Source organism: Prionailurus bengalensis, chromosome C2 (genome assembly GCF_016509475.1).
Source record: "Prionailurus bengalensis isolate Pbe53 chromosome C2, Fcat_Pben_1.1_paternal_pri, whole genome shotgun sequence".
Classification (NCBI taxonomy): domain Eukaryota; kingdom Metazoa; phylum Chordata; class Mammalia; order Carnivora; family Felidae; genus Prionailurus; species Prionailurus bengalensis.
In genome coordinates this window covers 55,652,610-55,665,467 of record NC_057350.1, presented here as the reverse complement: position 1 = coordinate 55,665,467, position 12,858 = coordinate 55,652,610, and the positions used below count along the sequence as shown (strand labels likewise).

Here is a 12,858-nt window from a genome sequence, read left to right as displayed (position 1 = left end):
TATAATTTTGATTCCATTTATTTAACAACATAGGTCATTGAGATTTTCTATCTTCTTGAGTCAGTTTAGATGAGTTTCTTTAAAAAAAAAGTACATTTCAGAGTGCCTGGGTGGTTTGTTGGTTAAGTGTTCAACTCTTGGTTTTGACTCATGTCATGATCTCACTGTTCCATAAGTTCAAGCCCTCCATTGGGCTCCACGCTGACAGCATGGAGACTGCTTGGTATTGTCTCCCTCTCTCTCTTCCCCTTCACCTGCTCTCTCTCTCTCTTTCAAAATAAATGAAAATAAACTTAAAAAAAATTCCCAGAGTAGAATTTTTTCTTCATCCTGAGCCCATAGCAAATCAGATGTATTTCTCTTTGACATCACTTTGTGCCAGTGGTGAATTTTTAAATTTTTCTTTTCATTAAGGGTGACATTCGTTGAAAGTCTCAGCCTGTCTCTTTATCCATATGGGTATAAAAACATAAATCCCTACAATATCAAAACTGGATCCCTCATTCCATGAAGATGGCCAAGATATACACACATTCACTTTTTGTTAAGGTTTTTTTGATCCCTCTTTCTTTCTTTCCTCCTTTAGGCTCAGTGCTCATTGAAAGGATATAATGGGAGTATATGGGGGACACCTAGCCCACAATATTGCTAGCCCCAGAAGTCCTCATAAGGCTTTTGCCAGAATCAAATGAGAGCCCAGATGTAGAAGTGCTTTGAAGACTAATGAGAATTTTTAATGACTCCTAAAAAGTTATGCTTCTTAAGGATCTTAATTGGGAAAATAACTCTCATATAGCCTGGGTTGACTTGCTTTTATTCTTTCTCTTTTGATTTAGGGATGCACTTCTTTTGATCCAGTGGAACATAAGAGTGTTCATGGCTGTGAAGAACTGGCCCTGGATGAGGCTCTTCTTCAAGATCAAGCCTCTTGTTAAATCTGCTGGAATGGGAAAGGAGATAGCTGCTCTGAAGGAAGAGCATGTGCAACTGCAAAAAGCCTTGGAGAAATCAGAATCTGAGAGGGAAGAATTGAAAGCAGAACAAGTCTGCTTCATCAGGGAAAAGAATGACCTGCTTCTTCAGCTGCAAGCTGTGAGTGGCCCCACCATTTGTTCTTCAAATCAAGTTTTTAATTAGAGTCTCTTGTTTTGCAGGCAGTGTTCACTTGAGAAAAATGAAGCATGTGCTTTTCAGATACTATAGCATTTCACCAAACACAATGGAAATACTTAAAGAGACACCCTGTTTCATAGTGAAATGATTTCATTGGCAGGATGTCTTTGAAAAGGGGACAAACTATTAGATGGGTTTTAACTACATTAAAGCACCATAATCTATCACAGGAGCCAGGAAGCTCTGGGTCTTAATTTAAGTTTTGTATGTAGCTCCATACAAATCAAATTTGCTCCATTAGCAAATCAAAAGACAGGATTTAGTAGATCCCAAGAAAACCTTTACTGAGATCTTCAGGATTATTGCAGTATGTTTCTAATCGGTTTTCCCGATTTTGGTCTCTCTACTTCCCCTTCCCCAGTCTAAATCAACTTTACTCATCAGTCCAATTCTTAAAAACATCAGCTCTCGACATTGGGTTTGCATCAAACTTATTGGTGGAGCATTAAAAAAATAAAAAGAAAGATGCCTAGACCCCACTCTCAGATATTTTGATTAAGCAGGCCCTGCATGAGTCCAAATAATCTATATGGGCGATTCTGATAACCAGTTAGGATTGAGAACCGTAGCTCTGTCTTAAACAATATGTTGCTTTTCTGATGAATAAGCTTCAGATACTGCAAGATGTGTGTTGTAGACTCCAGACTCCTTTGAGCCTACATCTCCAATCCGATGCCAGTGTGCCCTTACTCACTGCCTTTCACATTCCTCTTCTCTGGCCACTGGGACTGCTGTTATCCTCAAACATCCCAAAGGCAGGGATGAGATTTTATCCACCTTTATTATATTTTCCACCCCACTTAGCACAGTGCTAAGTTAAAAGACACCAGGTTCCACTACAATTATATACAATTTATAATACAATTCGTACAATACAATTACAAAACTTTTTTTCCTGCTTTTTTAACTTAAGTGGAAAGTAGGGGAAATTTAGTAATTTTAGACAGACCCAAGTTATTCTTTTATTTTGGGGCTATGCTATTCATCAGTGCTCCAATAGGCCATATTTTACATAAGAATTTCACCCAGACCTATATTTTTGATACATATTTAACATAGCAGTAGTTCCAGAACCTTAGTGCATTTCAGCCTCACCTGGGATGCTTGCTTGAAATACAAATTCCTGGGCCCCACTCCAAACCTACTTTAAATTCATACTGTGAAAATTACAGTTTGTAAGATCATGTTTTGTGTGGCTCAGGGGAGAGGCAGCTTTGGATGAGATCTGGCCTTCCAGTCTTCATCATTCTGCCTATGAACAGAGAGCATGGCCAGTGCTACCTAGGCTGGTACGGAAGATAGAAATGGACCCTACTCATGCAGGGGGTGGTAGGTAAAAGCCTCAGATATATGATAAAGGATCAGCGTGGGGAGCATGGGAAACACATTCAAGCCAGTTCCTGGGAAAACCCAGGAAGGCTAAGATGAGTTCAAATTGTAACTGAGATTTTAAAAGTTGACAGAGCTATGAAATATGTTATTATTCACTTTTAAGGGACACAGCTGAACACAGTAGGGATCAAAGAAAGAAAGATTCTTATAAAATCATTTACTTACTCAAAATACCAGCAGAAGTGAGTGAACCCATTCCAATCAACATCCTGAATATGTGAGAGAAGAACTGCCATCAGGGAGAGGATGTTCCTACTGTTAGCCTGACATACCATTGCTCAGTCGGCCCCCAAATCCTGCTGTCATGTTTAATGAAGGGATCAATGATGGTCGATTGGACTGTCTTCTTCATTCAGTGATGATGACAGATCCAGTACACATACCGAATGGAATAGAGTGAATAGCTTTCTGCTTGTCGACCTGGTATGAACTAAGATCAAATGTTCCCATTATTTCCCAAACATTGGAAGCTTCTCTGATCTGCATGGACTCTTCCTGCTTTGACATTTTTGTTTTGTTTTTAATTTGTCCCTTCTCTTTGCTCCTCAGTGATGTTGGAGATTTACTATTCTATGCCTTCCCCATCTGTGCCTCTTTGGGCACCATTTGTTGGGCAGATGGCCATTCTCTCACCAAAAGTTAGCCAGAAACCAATGGTCTAGAATTTTGTCTTTTTTTCTTGATCTGAGTTAATGAAACAACTTATGCAAGGCAAATGGATGGTTAATAAGTTGTCCAAAGTGGTGTATTGTATAGGATGAATGAGGTCTAGAGATGGAAGACAGATGTATGTGAAGTTATGTTGCAATGACGCCATGGTAATTAAGAACTTGCTCCCAAAGAAAAGGTTTTATTTTGCCTCAAACAGAGACAAATTAGAGAGGTTAAAGGTTATAAAACAAGTTTTGTAGCAAAAAGACAATTGACCCCTTCATTTTTTTTTTTTTTTTTTTTTGCTTGACCCATAACACAGGAAGAATGGGTCACTCCATGAGAATTGGAGACAACACATTTGAAAGAACAAAAGGAAAGGCTATTTTACACTTGCTATGTATGACTTTTAGAATTTACTCTGGTAGAACATTGAGGAAAGATTTTCACTGGAAGCAATTGTGAAATCTAGTTAGTGACTTGGAAATAAAATTTATGAATTCTAAATTCAGCCTATAAATAAAAAATACACAACTACTTGTTAGAGGATACCTATGTGTATTAAACAAATGCATCAGGGCACTTATAATAATATAAATCTTCTAGTGTCTGAGGGAACACTGCTTTCTTAAAAGACTGTATTCTGAGCAGGTATCAACCTCAAACTCTATGCCCATGTGGATGCTTCCAGAAGCTGTGATTTAAGCAGTACACCACTGATTTTTGGAGGCATGTTATCTCCTTTAGGCCACCAGGATTCTATTAAGTGCTTTAGAAGAGGTAATCTAATCTACTGAATGGCCCGAAAGATCAAAAGCACCTCCAAGCACCAGCAACTCCTCCACTTCTCAACAATAGGATCAGGGAACTGGGAATATTATTTCACCTGCTGAGGAAAGGCGGGTGAAAGTGCTGGTCACAGGGCAGGCAATTATCTCTTTGCTATGTGTTAAGCAGCATTTTCGCCTAGCTGATAAATTATTTCCAGCTGTTGGCAACAATTTTCTCCTCATCATGGCAGGAGCAAGAGACCCTGGCAAATGTTGAAGAGCAGTGCGAGTCGCTGATTAAATCCAAGATCCAGCTGGAGGCCAGAGTCAAGGTGCTGTCGGTGCGGGTGGAGGAAGAAGAGGAGATAAATTCCGAGCTGACTGCCAGGGGGCGGAAGCTCGAAGATGAATGTTCCGAGTTGAAGAAAGAAATCGATGACCTGGAAACACTATTGGCGAAGTCACAGAAGGAGAAGCGTGCTACAGAGCACAAGGTACTTTTTCTATAATGTTAGGGAGGCCTGGATGCCCCAATCCTACTCCCTGTCGGGTTCCGGCACCAGACTTGCTTGGCTCAAATTAATTAACACGACGGCCTCCAACTTTGCAGCAGTGGGAGTCAGACTGGCATAAAATGAAGTATCTGATGAACTGTACTGTCCCCATTCAAATTTCCAATTCACACTTATGGAGCTCCACTTAATTTTCCAAATGATACATTTTCACTTGTTTCAATCTTATTACATCTGAAATCTAATAGAAAGAGCAGAAGGGTTTCATTGGGCCTCTAAGTATCCTTTTTAGGGAAGAGAGCTAACATGATACCGTTTACTGAAAGGTGACTCGGGGGTATGTCTGAACCCCTAGCTCTGCCATTAATTTAAACTTTGACCTTGTAGATGTCACTTTAATTCCAGTTAAATACTTTGACGTGCTGTCCGCTTCAGTTGAGGGTTTTAACTTGTGCATCTGTGTATGGATTGAAACTAGCTGAGGACTCTGTACCAAACCTCTGATAAATAACTGGTCTCTAAAATGACACTGTAATTTTGGCAGATGATTAAATAGCAACTCTTGTGCCATTGGTTCCCTTTCATAAAAAGCACGTGGGCCTGATACAGCCAGCTTCCATTTTTATGTATTTCAACAGCTGGAATGCTTCTTTCATTGCCACTGTCGGGATGTGAGACACCACAAGATTCCTACGTGCCCCATGAATACTCACAAAACTACCTTTAGTGGTGTTCTTGTTATATAATAATATGACACTCTAAAAATGGCATCAAATGAGCTATCCTGATAATATCTGATTAACCTGAATACCTCATTCCCTAACTGTGTGTGTGTGTGTGTGTGTGTGTGTGTGTGTGTGTAAGAAAAAGTGAATTTAGAGTTTTTAACAGTATATTGGGAATTTGGTTCTTTATGACATTGGATACCTCCTGAGACCATACTAGAAAAGAGAGAAGATGGCCGTTAGCATTATGTCCACCTTCCCAGTGGAAACTCTAATGCTGCTATCATTGTTGTCTTCCCATAGGTCAAGAACCTGACTGAGGAAGTCGAGTCTCTAAGTGAGGATATCGGCAAACTTAACAGAGCGGCCAAGGTCATGCAGGAGACCCATCAGCAGACCCTGGATGACCTACGCACAGAGGAGGAAAAACTCAGCAGCCTGAGCAAAGCCAAGGTGAAGGTGGAACAGCAAGTAGATGAGGTAGGTAGTGTACTATCTAGCTAGTTTGCTCCCCACATGCATACAAACCTCTGAGTTTTACTCAATTTACTTGACAGTTTTGGAAAAACTTTGTGGCATGTCTTGTTTCTTTAATATTTGGAAACAGAGGTTTAGTTTTTCTTAATGTACACTGAACCACTACAGTAGAAGAGAAGCCCCAGAATGTAATCTGTCAGTTTTTAAATGCAACCTTCATACAACCCTGGGCAGTGGGAGAGCACTGAGATGAATAATAAAAGGTTATCCCTGTAAGTGACTGACTTTTCCTCATAGCTCCCACGGAAACTGGTGTTTTGCCCGACGATATGCTGGTTCTCTGTTTGACATGAGGTTGAAAGATTAGTTTCAAGGCCCTGTTGTGTCTCCAGTGGTATGCTGAGATTTATTTATAATTGAAAGATATGTAAATCACAAGCTGTGTTCTACCTACACTTTGGTAAAATACTTGTGAGATTCTAAAGATGGTGTCCGTGTTCTGCCTCCAAACACCCTGTGAGATGAAGATATTTCAAACCACTCTTAATGGTTGCCTCACCATTCCTCCTACCCCCTGCCCCCTGCCCCACTGACATAGCATATGCATTCATTCTCTTATTTGTCCCAAAAGCTTAGCCTTTATAAAATTGCTGACAAGGTGGTCTGGTTTCATTTGCATTATTTGCTTCTTTTTCCTCATGCTTTTCTATCAATTTCCTCTATTACCTGTTCGTTGTTTCAATTCTCTTCCCATTTCCACTGCTGGTGTGTCTCACAAAGCCTCAGTATAAGGATTTATTGTGTCTGCGTGCGCTCTCTCGCTCATACACATGCACACAATTACTTGTTTTCTCCTGGAGTTTATCTACTTTCAGGTTTTTACATACTCCTTCCAGAAATTCTCCCACCTCCTCCCATTTGAACTTCATATATTTTGCTGGTTATAGGAAATAGCTTCTACTGCTGAAAAGTAATCATATCGATGATCAAATAGACATAGTGTAATTGTTATCTAGCCTCCTGCTAAACCAACCTTGGTATTGTTGACAACACTAATCCAGACAAAACTGGAATGTTCTGACCACCTCGGTGGGAAACGAGAATATGACATAATGTTATGGACTAGAAGAGGGTACCGAGGTGGTAAAGAAGGTATAGAAATCATGTCATGTGAGATGTGTTCGAAAGGGTCTGTGATACTGAGTTGGGAGACTCAGGAGAGCTGCCTAACATTCATAGATGATCGTGTGGAGACATATTTGCTTGGTGCTGCTCCAGGGAGCAGAGTTTAGACTCATGAGAAGAATTTACTGAGAACATTTTTGGCTTCTTATGAAGAAGCACTCCTGAGTAAATGGACTTACCCACCCATGAAATGAGCTGCTGTGTGAAGAAGTGGGCTTCCCATCAGTGGGAAACAATCAAACAAGGCCTCACTGGTTATTTATTATTGGTTCCTTCCTTAAGACCCAGCCTCATATTCTTTAATCTCTAAAGTTTTCTTTTATCACTGTAATTTCTAGATTTTTTTGTTGTCCTAGCAATGCATGCAATATATATTTTTAAATATCTACATAACTGGGCATCATTTACATAATCTGTGCATGTATTTTTCTTTTTTTCCAGAAGGTAAGTGTTAGTGAACACATCTAGTGAAGTATAAACTTTACGTATTTATTTGGCTGAATAATTACTCCTTTTGTCAGCTTGAGGGTGCCCTTGAGCAGGAGAGGAAAGCGAGAATGAACTGTGAAAGGGAAAAGAGCAAACTGGAGGGCGATCTGAAGCTGAACCTCATGAGTGTGGAGCACCTGGAGAGCGGCCAGCTGCAGCTGACAGAAAAGCTGAGGAAGTAAGTCACCTCGCTGTGGACGCGAGATTCGGGGAGACCTTATATTGGAAGGAATAGCTTTCTCATGGCACTTATCCTCATGACTCCAGGGCCAGATGTCTCAACACCTGACTGGGAAGATAACAAGCCTAGGAAATGAATTTTCTTTTTTTTGCTGGACTATTATATGGTTGTAAAAAGAGAGTAAATGCATAATCTAGAAGAATATGACTGAGGAAGCATCTGACTAGCAGACTGGAAAGAAAGGTGTAAAGCCTATGACTTGTGAATTATTGAAATTTGAGGCTACTAGTCCAAAAATAAAAATGGCTCCCTTCTTTTACTCATGATGAGACCAATGGCATAAAAAGTAAAACAAAAAAAAAAAACTAAACTAAACAAAAAACCCCAAACCCTTTAATATGAAGTTCAATATAGCCTTTGATCTCTTTGAAAAGTTTGCCAGATATAACTTCATTAAAATGTATATAGCTTTTCTATCAAGTAATTTACGATCTAAATATTAAACGTTAAAATCGAAAGCAAAACATAACAATCAAAATTAGCAAAACTTTCAGCTCACATGAACTCAAGGCAAGGTGGCTTCTCAGTTTAGTTTTACTGCTTAGTGAAATGGACTTTCTCATCTTGTCTCTTGTCATCCCCTGCTCAGTTAGACTTTCTTCTCACCATTAGGGATTTTCAAGTTATTGCGAAAAGATAAAATAGGAGAGAGAAACAGTGAGGCCCAAGAGTGAGGTAAGGCCAGGGTAAAGCTGGGAACAGGTCCATCACTGGAGCCACAGGAAAGAACACAGTCAAGTGAGCATCACTGAGCTTCTGGTTTTTCTGTTTGTCTACATGAGTTGCCATGATACATGCTCATGTTCAGGTTTTGTTCATATTCTGATGAGTTACTGAACTTGATAGGTGTTTGGAAAAGAAGTAATCCTATAAATGTATGGAACATTGAAATGATGATAGAGGTCTCTTAGCATTCCATTTTAAGATCATGTTTCAGCTCAGCAAAGTGAAAATGATGTTCCATGTCCTTGTAGGCCACAGGTCAAAGAGCTCTGGCATTTTAGAAATCCATGTTTTGGGAAAGATATAACATTAACTGTGAAACTTTTTCTCTAAATGGACCTATGTATATATATAAACATAATATGTGATAAAGGTGGCATTTCAAATTAGTGATGACTAGAGTACTTAATAAACGGTGCTGAGAATATTAGCTATTCATTTTCTGAGATGAAAGTTAACACACTACTCATACACACAAAATCCAGTTGCATTAAAGAATTAAAGGTAAAGACAAGGCTATAAAACAGTTAGAAGATTCAGCATTATTCACAGTAGCTAAGATATGGAAACAACCCAAACGCCCATTGATGGATAAATGGATAAAGAAAATATGGTGTTTACACACAATGAAATTTTATTCAGCCTTTTATTTTATTTTATTTTATTTTATTTTATTTTATTTATATTATTTTATTTTTGAGAGAGAGAGAGAGTACATGAAGGAGGGGCAGAGAGAGAGGGGGAGAAAGAATCCCAAGCAGACTCAGCACTGTCAGCATGGAGCCCAGTGTGGGCTCAATCTCAGAACTATGATATCATGGCCTGAGACAAAATAAAGACCTGGAAGCTCACCTGATAGAGCCACCCAGGCACCCTTCTTATTCAGCCTTTAAAAACAAGGTAATCCTGCCATATGTGACACCATAGATGAATCTGGGGGATACGATACTGAGTGAAATAAAGTGGTCATAGAAGAACAAGTACTTCATGAATCCATTTATGTGAGGCATCTAAAATAGTCAAACTTACAGAAGCAGAGTAGAATGGTAGTTGTTTAGGGCTGGAGGGAGTGGAAAATAGGGAGTTGTTATTCAATGGGTATAAAGTTTCAGTTATGAAAGATGACTGAGTTCTAAAAATCTGCTATACAACATTGTCCCTATAGTTAACATTACTGTATTATGCACTTACATATTTGTTAAGAGGGTACATCTCATGTTAAATGTTCTTACCACGATAAAAACAATACAAATCTTTGCAAGAAAATTTAGGTAATAAATCTTAGAAAATTGGCAGGTTATGGACACCTGGGTGGCTCAGTCAGTTAAGTGTCCGACTTCAGCTCAGGTCATGATCTCACGGTTTGTGAGTTCGAGCCCTGCATCAGGCTCTGTGCTGACAGCTCAGAGCCTGGAGCCTGCTTCAGATTCTGTGTCTCCTTCTCCCTCTGCCCCTCCCCTGCTCACTCTCTGACTCTGTCTTTCAATAGTAAATAAACATTAAAAAAAAATTAAAAAAAAAAAGCAAATTGGCAGGTTAAATTTTCTTGAATAAGTGACAAAAGCCAAAGACAGAAAAAGAATATCTTGATACTTAACGATATCACATTTCTAAATATTTATGTGGCAAAAGCCAACATAAGTAAAATTGGAACAAGTTATACAAGGTGTGAGAAATATTTTCAGGAGATACCAGAAAATAAGAATACTAAAAGAAAATCTATAATTCATTAATTATATGAACAATCTAGTAGACAAATGATCAAAGGATACCACCAGGTAGTTCGTTTGGTTTATTGGCCATTTTTAAATGACAAGATGCTGCCTCACTGTTAAACAGGGACATTAAAAACTAAGGCATTCTAATTTTCCAATTTCTGTCAGATTAGGAATAATTTAGAAGTATGCTAATATTAGGCGTAAATATAGAGAAATAATCTCACACTGCTATTGAAGGGCAAAGGGCAGGGTTATGTATTTTTAAGCACACACTTATACCTGACCCAGGGAATTCCCTACTCTGTATCCACTCTAAGGAAACACTCACATGTGCACAAGGGGGCATGGTTATGAACAGTGGTATTTACAGAAGGAAAATATTGGGGAAAACCTAAGGGCTTATTAATGGGGAAGTGGATAAATCAACTACAGGATGTCTAAATTATGGAATAGTATGTCATAGTTAATTTTTAAAATGAAGTAATTTATGTATGGGCCAACATGAAAAAAACTCAAATGTGTTATTGGGTTAAAAATAAGTTATGGAACTATAAATACAAATTATTTATATTTACATTTATATTTAATTATATATTTATTTATATTATTAATTATATATTATAATATGTTATATTATAATATTATAATATATTAATTATATAATAATATACTATATTAATTATTTATATTATTTTATTTAATTATTTATATATTTAATTATATTTATACTTAATATTACATATTATACCTTTCACAGTAGAGAAAATGAAACTATTTCTACCTATATGTAAACACAAATGCATGTCAATACTTAGAAAAAATGTCTGGAAGGATTCATACCAAATTGATAATGGTGGTTACCTCTTGGGAAGGAACAAAGATTGGGTGTGAGAGCCAAGGAGACTTCAGATATAGATGTAGTAGTTGAATTTTTATAAGAGAATAATTTCATGTGTTATTACTATAATTTTTAAAATATTTAAGTCAAATGTTATCACCTAAGAAATTCTATTTGATGCATTTTTCCCTTACAGGAAAGAACTAGAAATGAATCAGATGAGTTCAAAGGTGGAGAAGGAGAAAGGCCTGGTGGCTCAGCTTCAGAACATGGTTAAAGAGCTTCAGGTAATCATTTCTCATGTAGCTATATGTAGATTCATGGGTAATAATTGGTACTTTAATGACAAATGCTTTGCTATCCATACCCTGAGGCAACCATGGACAGAAGCAGAAAAGAGCAGTGGTTAAGAAGGAAAACTGCCACATTCCACAGATAAGTGACTTGGAAAAATTACCTCTTAAGCTTAGATTTTCTTACCGTAATAAAAACAGGTAATTTGTCGAATATTTGTGGTGAACCAAACATTGTGCTAAAATCCTAGCTACGTATTTTTTTCAGTTATTAATCTTCCTGACAGCCTTTGAGCTAATATTATTAAATGCAATAGTACATTTAAGTGGTAAGCACAGTGCTTGATCTGTGGTAAGCATTCAGTGTTAGCAATTTAATTTTTTATGATGAGTAGTCTTTGTGATTAGAAAACAATTCTACTTCTGTGCTGAAAATCTGTTTTGTACCTACTTGTAGTCTCAAAACATTATTTGGTAATGGGATGCTATTTATAAGTTTTAGACCATGTGGCTGTTTTACACTACTTGACCATGTTATAAAATAAGTATGAATGGATATATACACATACACACATATATGTAACTCCTCACATATGCTGTATGCATATACATCTGTATGATAGATGTTTTTCCTTTGGAGCTAAATATTTATCTCAGTAATGTAACCATTACTCAAAATAATTTTGAGCCTCTTTCTGATAATTATTTTCTGAGACATTTTAAACCAAATAAGAAAAACAGTATCACTGATTTATAGGCATGATTTCAAACACAATATTAATCTCCAAGCGATTATCTATCATATTCACCAGGCTTGTCTTCAAGTGATACTTGACTTTATCCAAAATAAAAAGACTCAAAAATTTCAATTTATCCAAAAGACAAATTCTCTTACCTTCATGATTTTAAAAAAATGCTCTAGGGTGGCTCTAGGGTGCTCTAGGGTGCCTGGGTGGCTCAGTCGGTTAAGTGTCCAACTTTGGCTCAGGTCATGATCTCCTGGTTTGTGGGTTCAAGCTCCGCATCAGGCTCTGTGCTGTCAGTTCAGAGCCTGGAGTTTGTTTGGATTCTGTCTCCCTCTCTCCTTGCCCCTCCCCCACTCATTCTCTGTCTCTCAAAAAATGAATAAACATTAAAACAATTTTTTTTAATGCTCTAAAGATTATTTCTGAAGAAATGTTCTAGAAATGTTTGTTTTAATGATAGTATTGTTTGGGACAAAGGTATTGGATCCCAGAATAACTAGTTGGAAGGGGATCACATTTACTTGGATGTGGAAATCACAAATTTTTTAGCGCCTTCTCTGTCCCTACTCATCTACAGATCTGGTAGCCTACATATTGGCATGATCTAGAAATCGGCATCCTCAAAGCCATGGTACTCTAATTTAAAGGAAAGGAAACATGCTCTAAAATAGATACTATCCTTTTTCACTCCCGTCCTAATCTATGCCTAATTATTTAAGGTAATGTTATTGAACATCAGTGGCTTTCCTGTGCTGTACTATAATGATGCTATCAAGATTTGTAGAGCTATTTGCCCTTACACTACAAGAGTGGGGCTCTGAGAGTTCTTGTCACTAATTTCCTTTATCTAATAATTCTGCCTCTAATGGTATCAGATTACTACTCACCATAGCACTCCCCATTCCTCCACCCATTTTAATTCGTT

General features: G+C 37.7%; 1 protein-coding gene across 2 annotated transcripts in view; it reads left to right on the top strand.

Annotated features, from left to right (window-relative positions):
• Positions 1 to 12,858, top strand: part of MYH15 (myosin heavy chain 15) — a 146,719-nt gene that overhangs the window by 67,339 nt on the left and 66,522 nt on the right. For both annotated transcript variants that reach the window (XM_043594075.1, XM_043594074.1), the window contains exons 22-26: positions 837 to 1,092; positions 4,238 to 4,480; positions 5,527 to 5,703; positions 7,407 to 7,552; positions 11,091 to 11,181. In XM_043594075.1, coding sequence (XP_043450010.1) covers positions 837 to 1,092; positions 4,238 to 4,480; positions 5,527 to 5,703; positions 7,407 to 7,552; positions 11,091 to 11,181 — 913 coding nt within the window. The remainder of the gene's footprint in view (positions 1 to 836; positions 1,093 to 4,237; positions 4,481 to 5,526; positions 5,704 to 7,406; positions 7,553 to 11,090; positions 11,182 to 12,858) is intronic.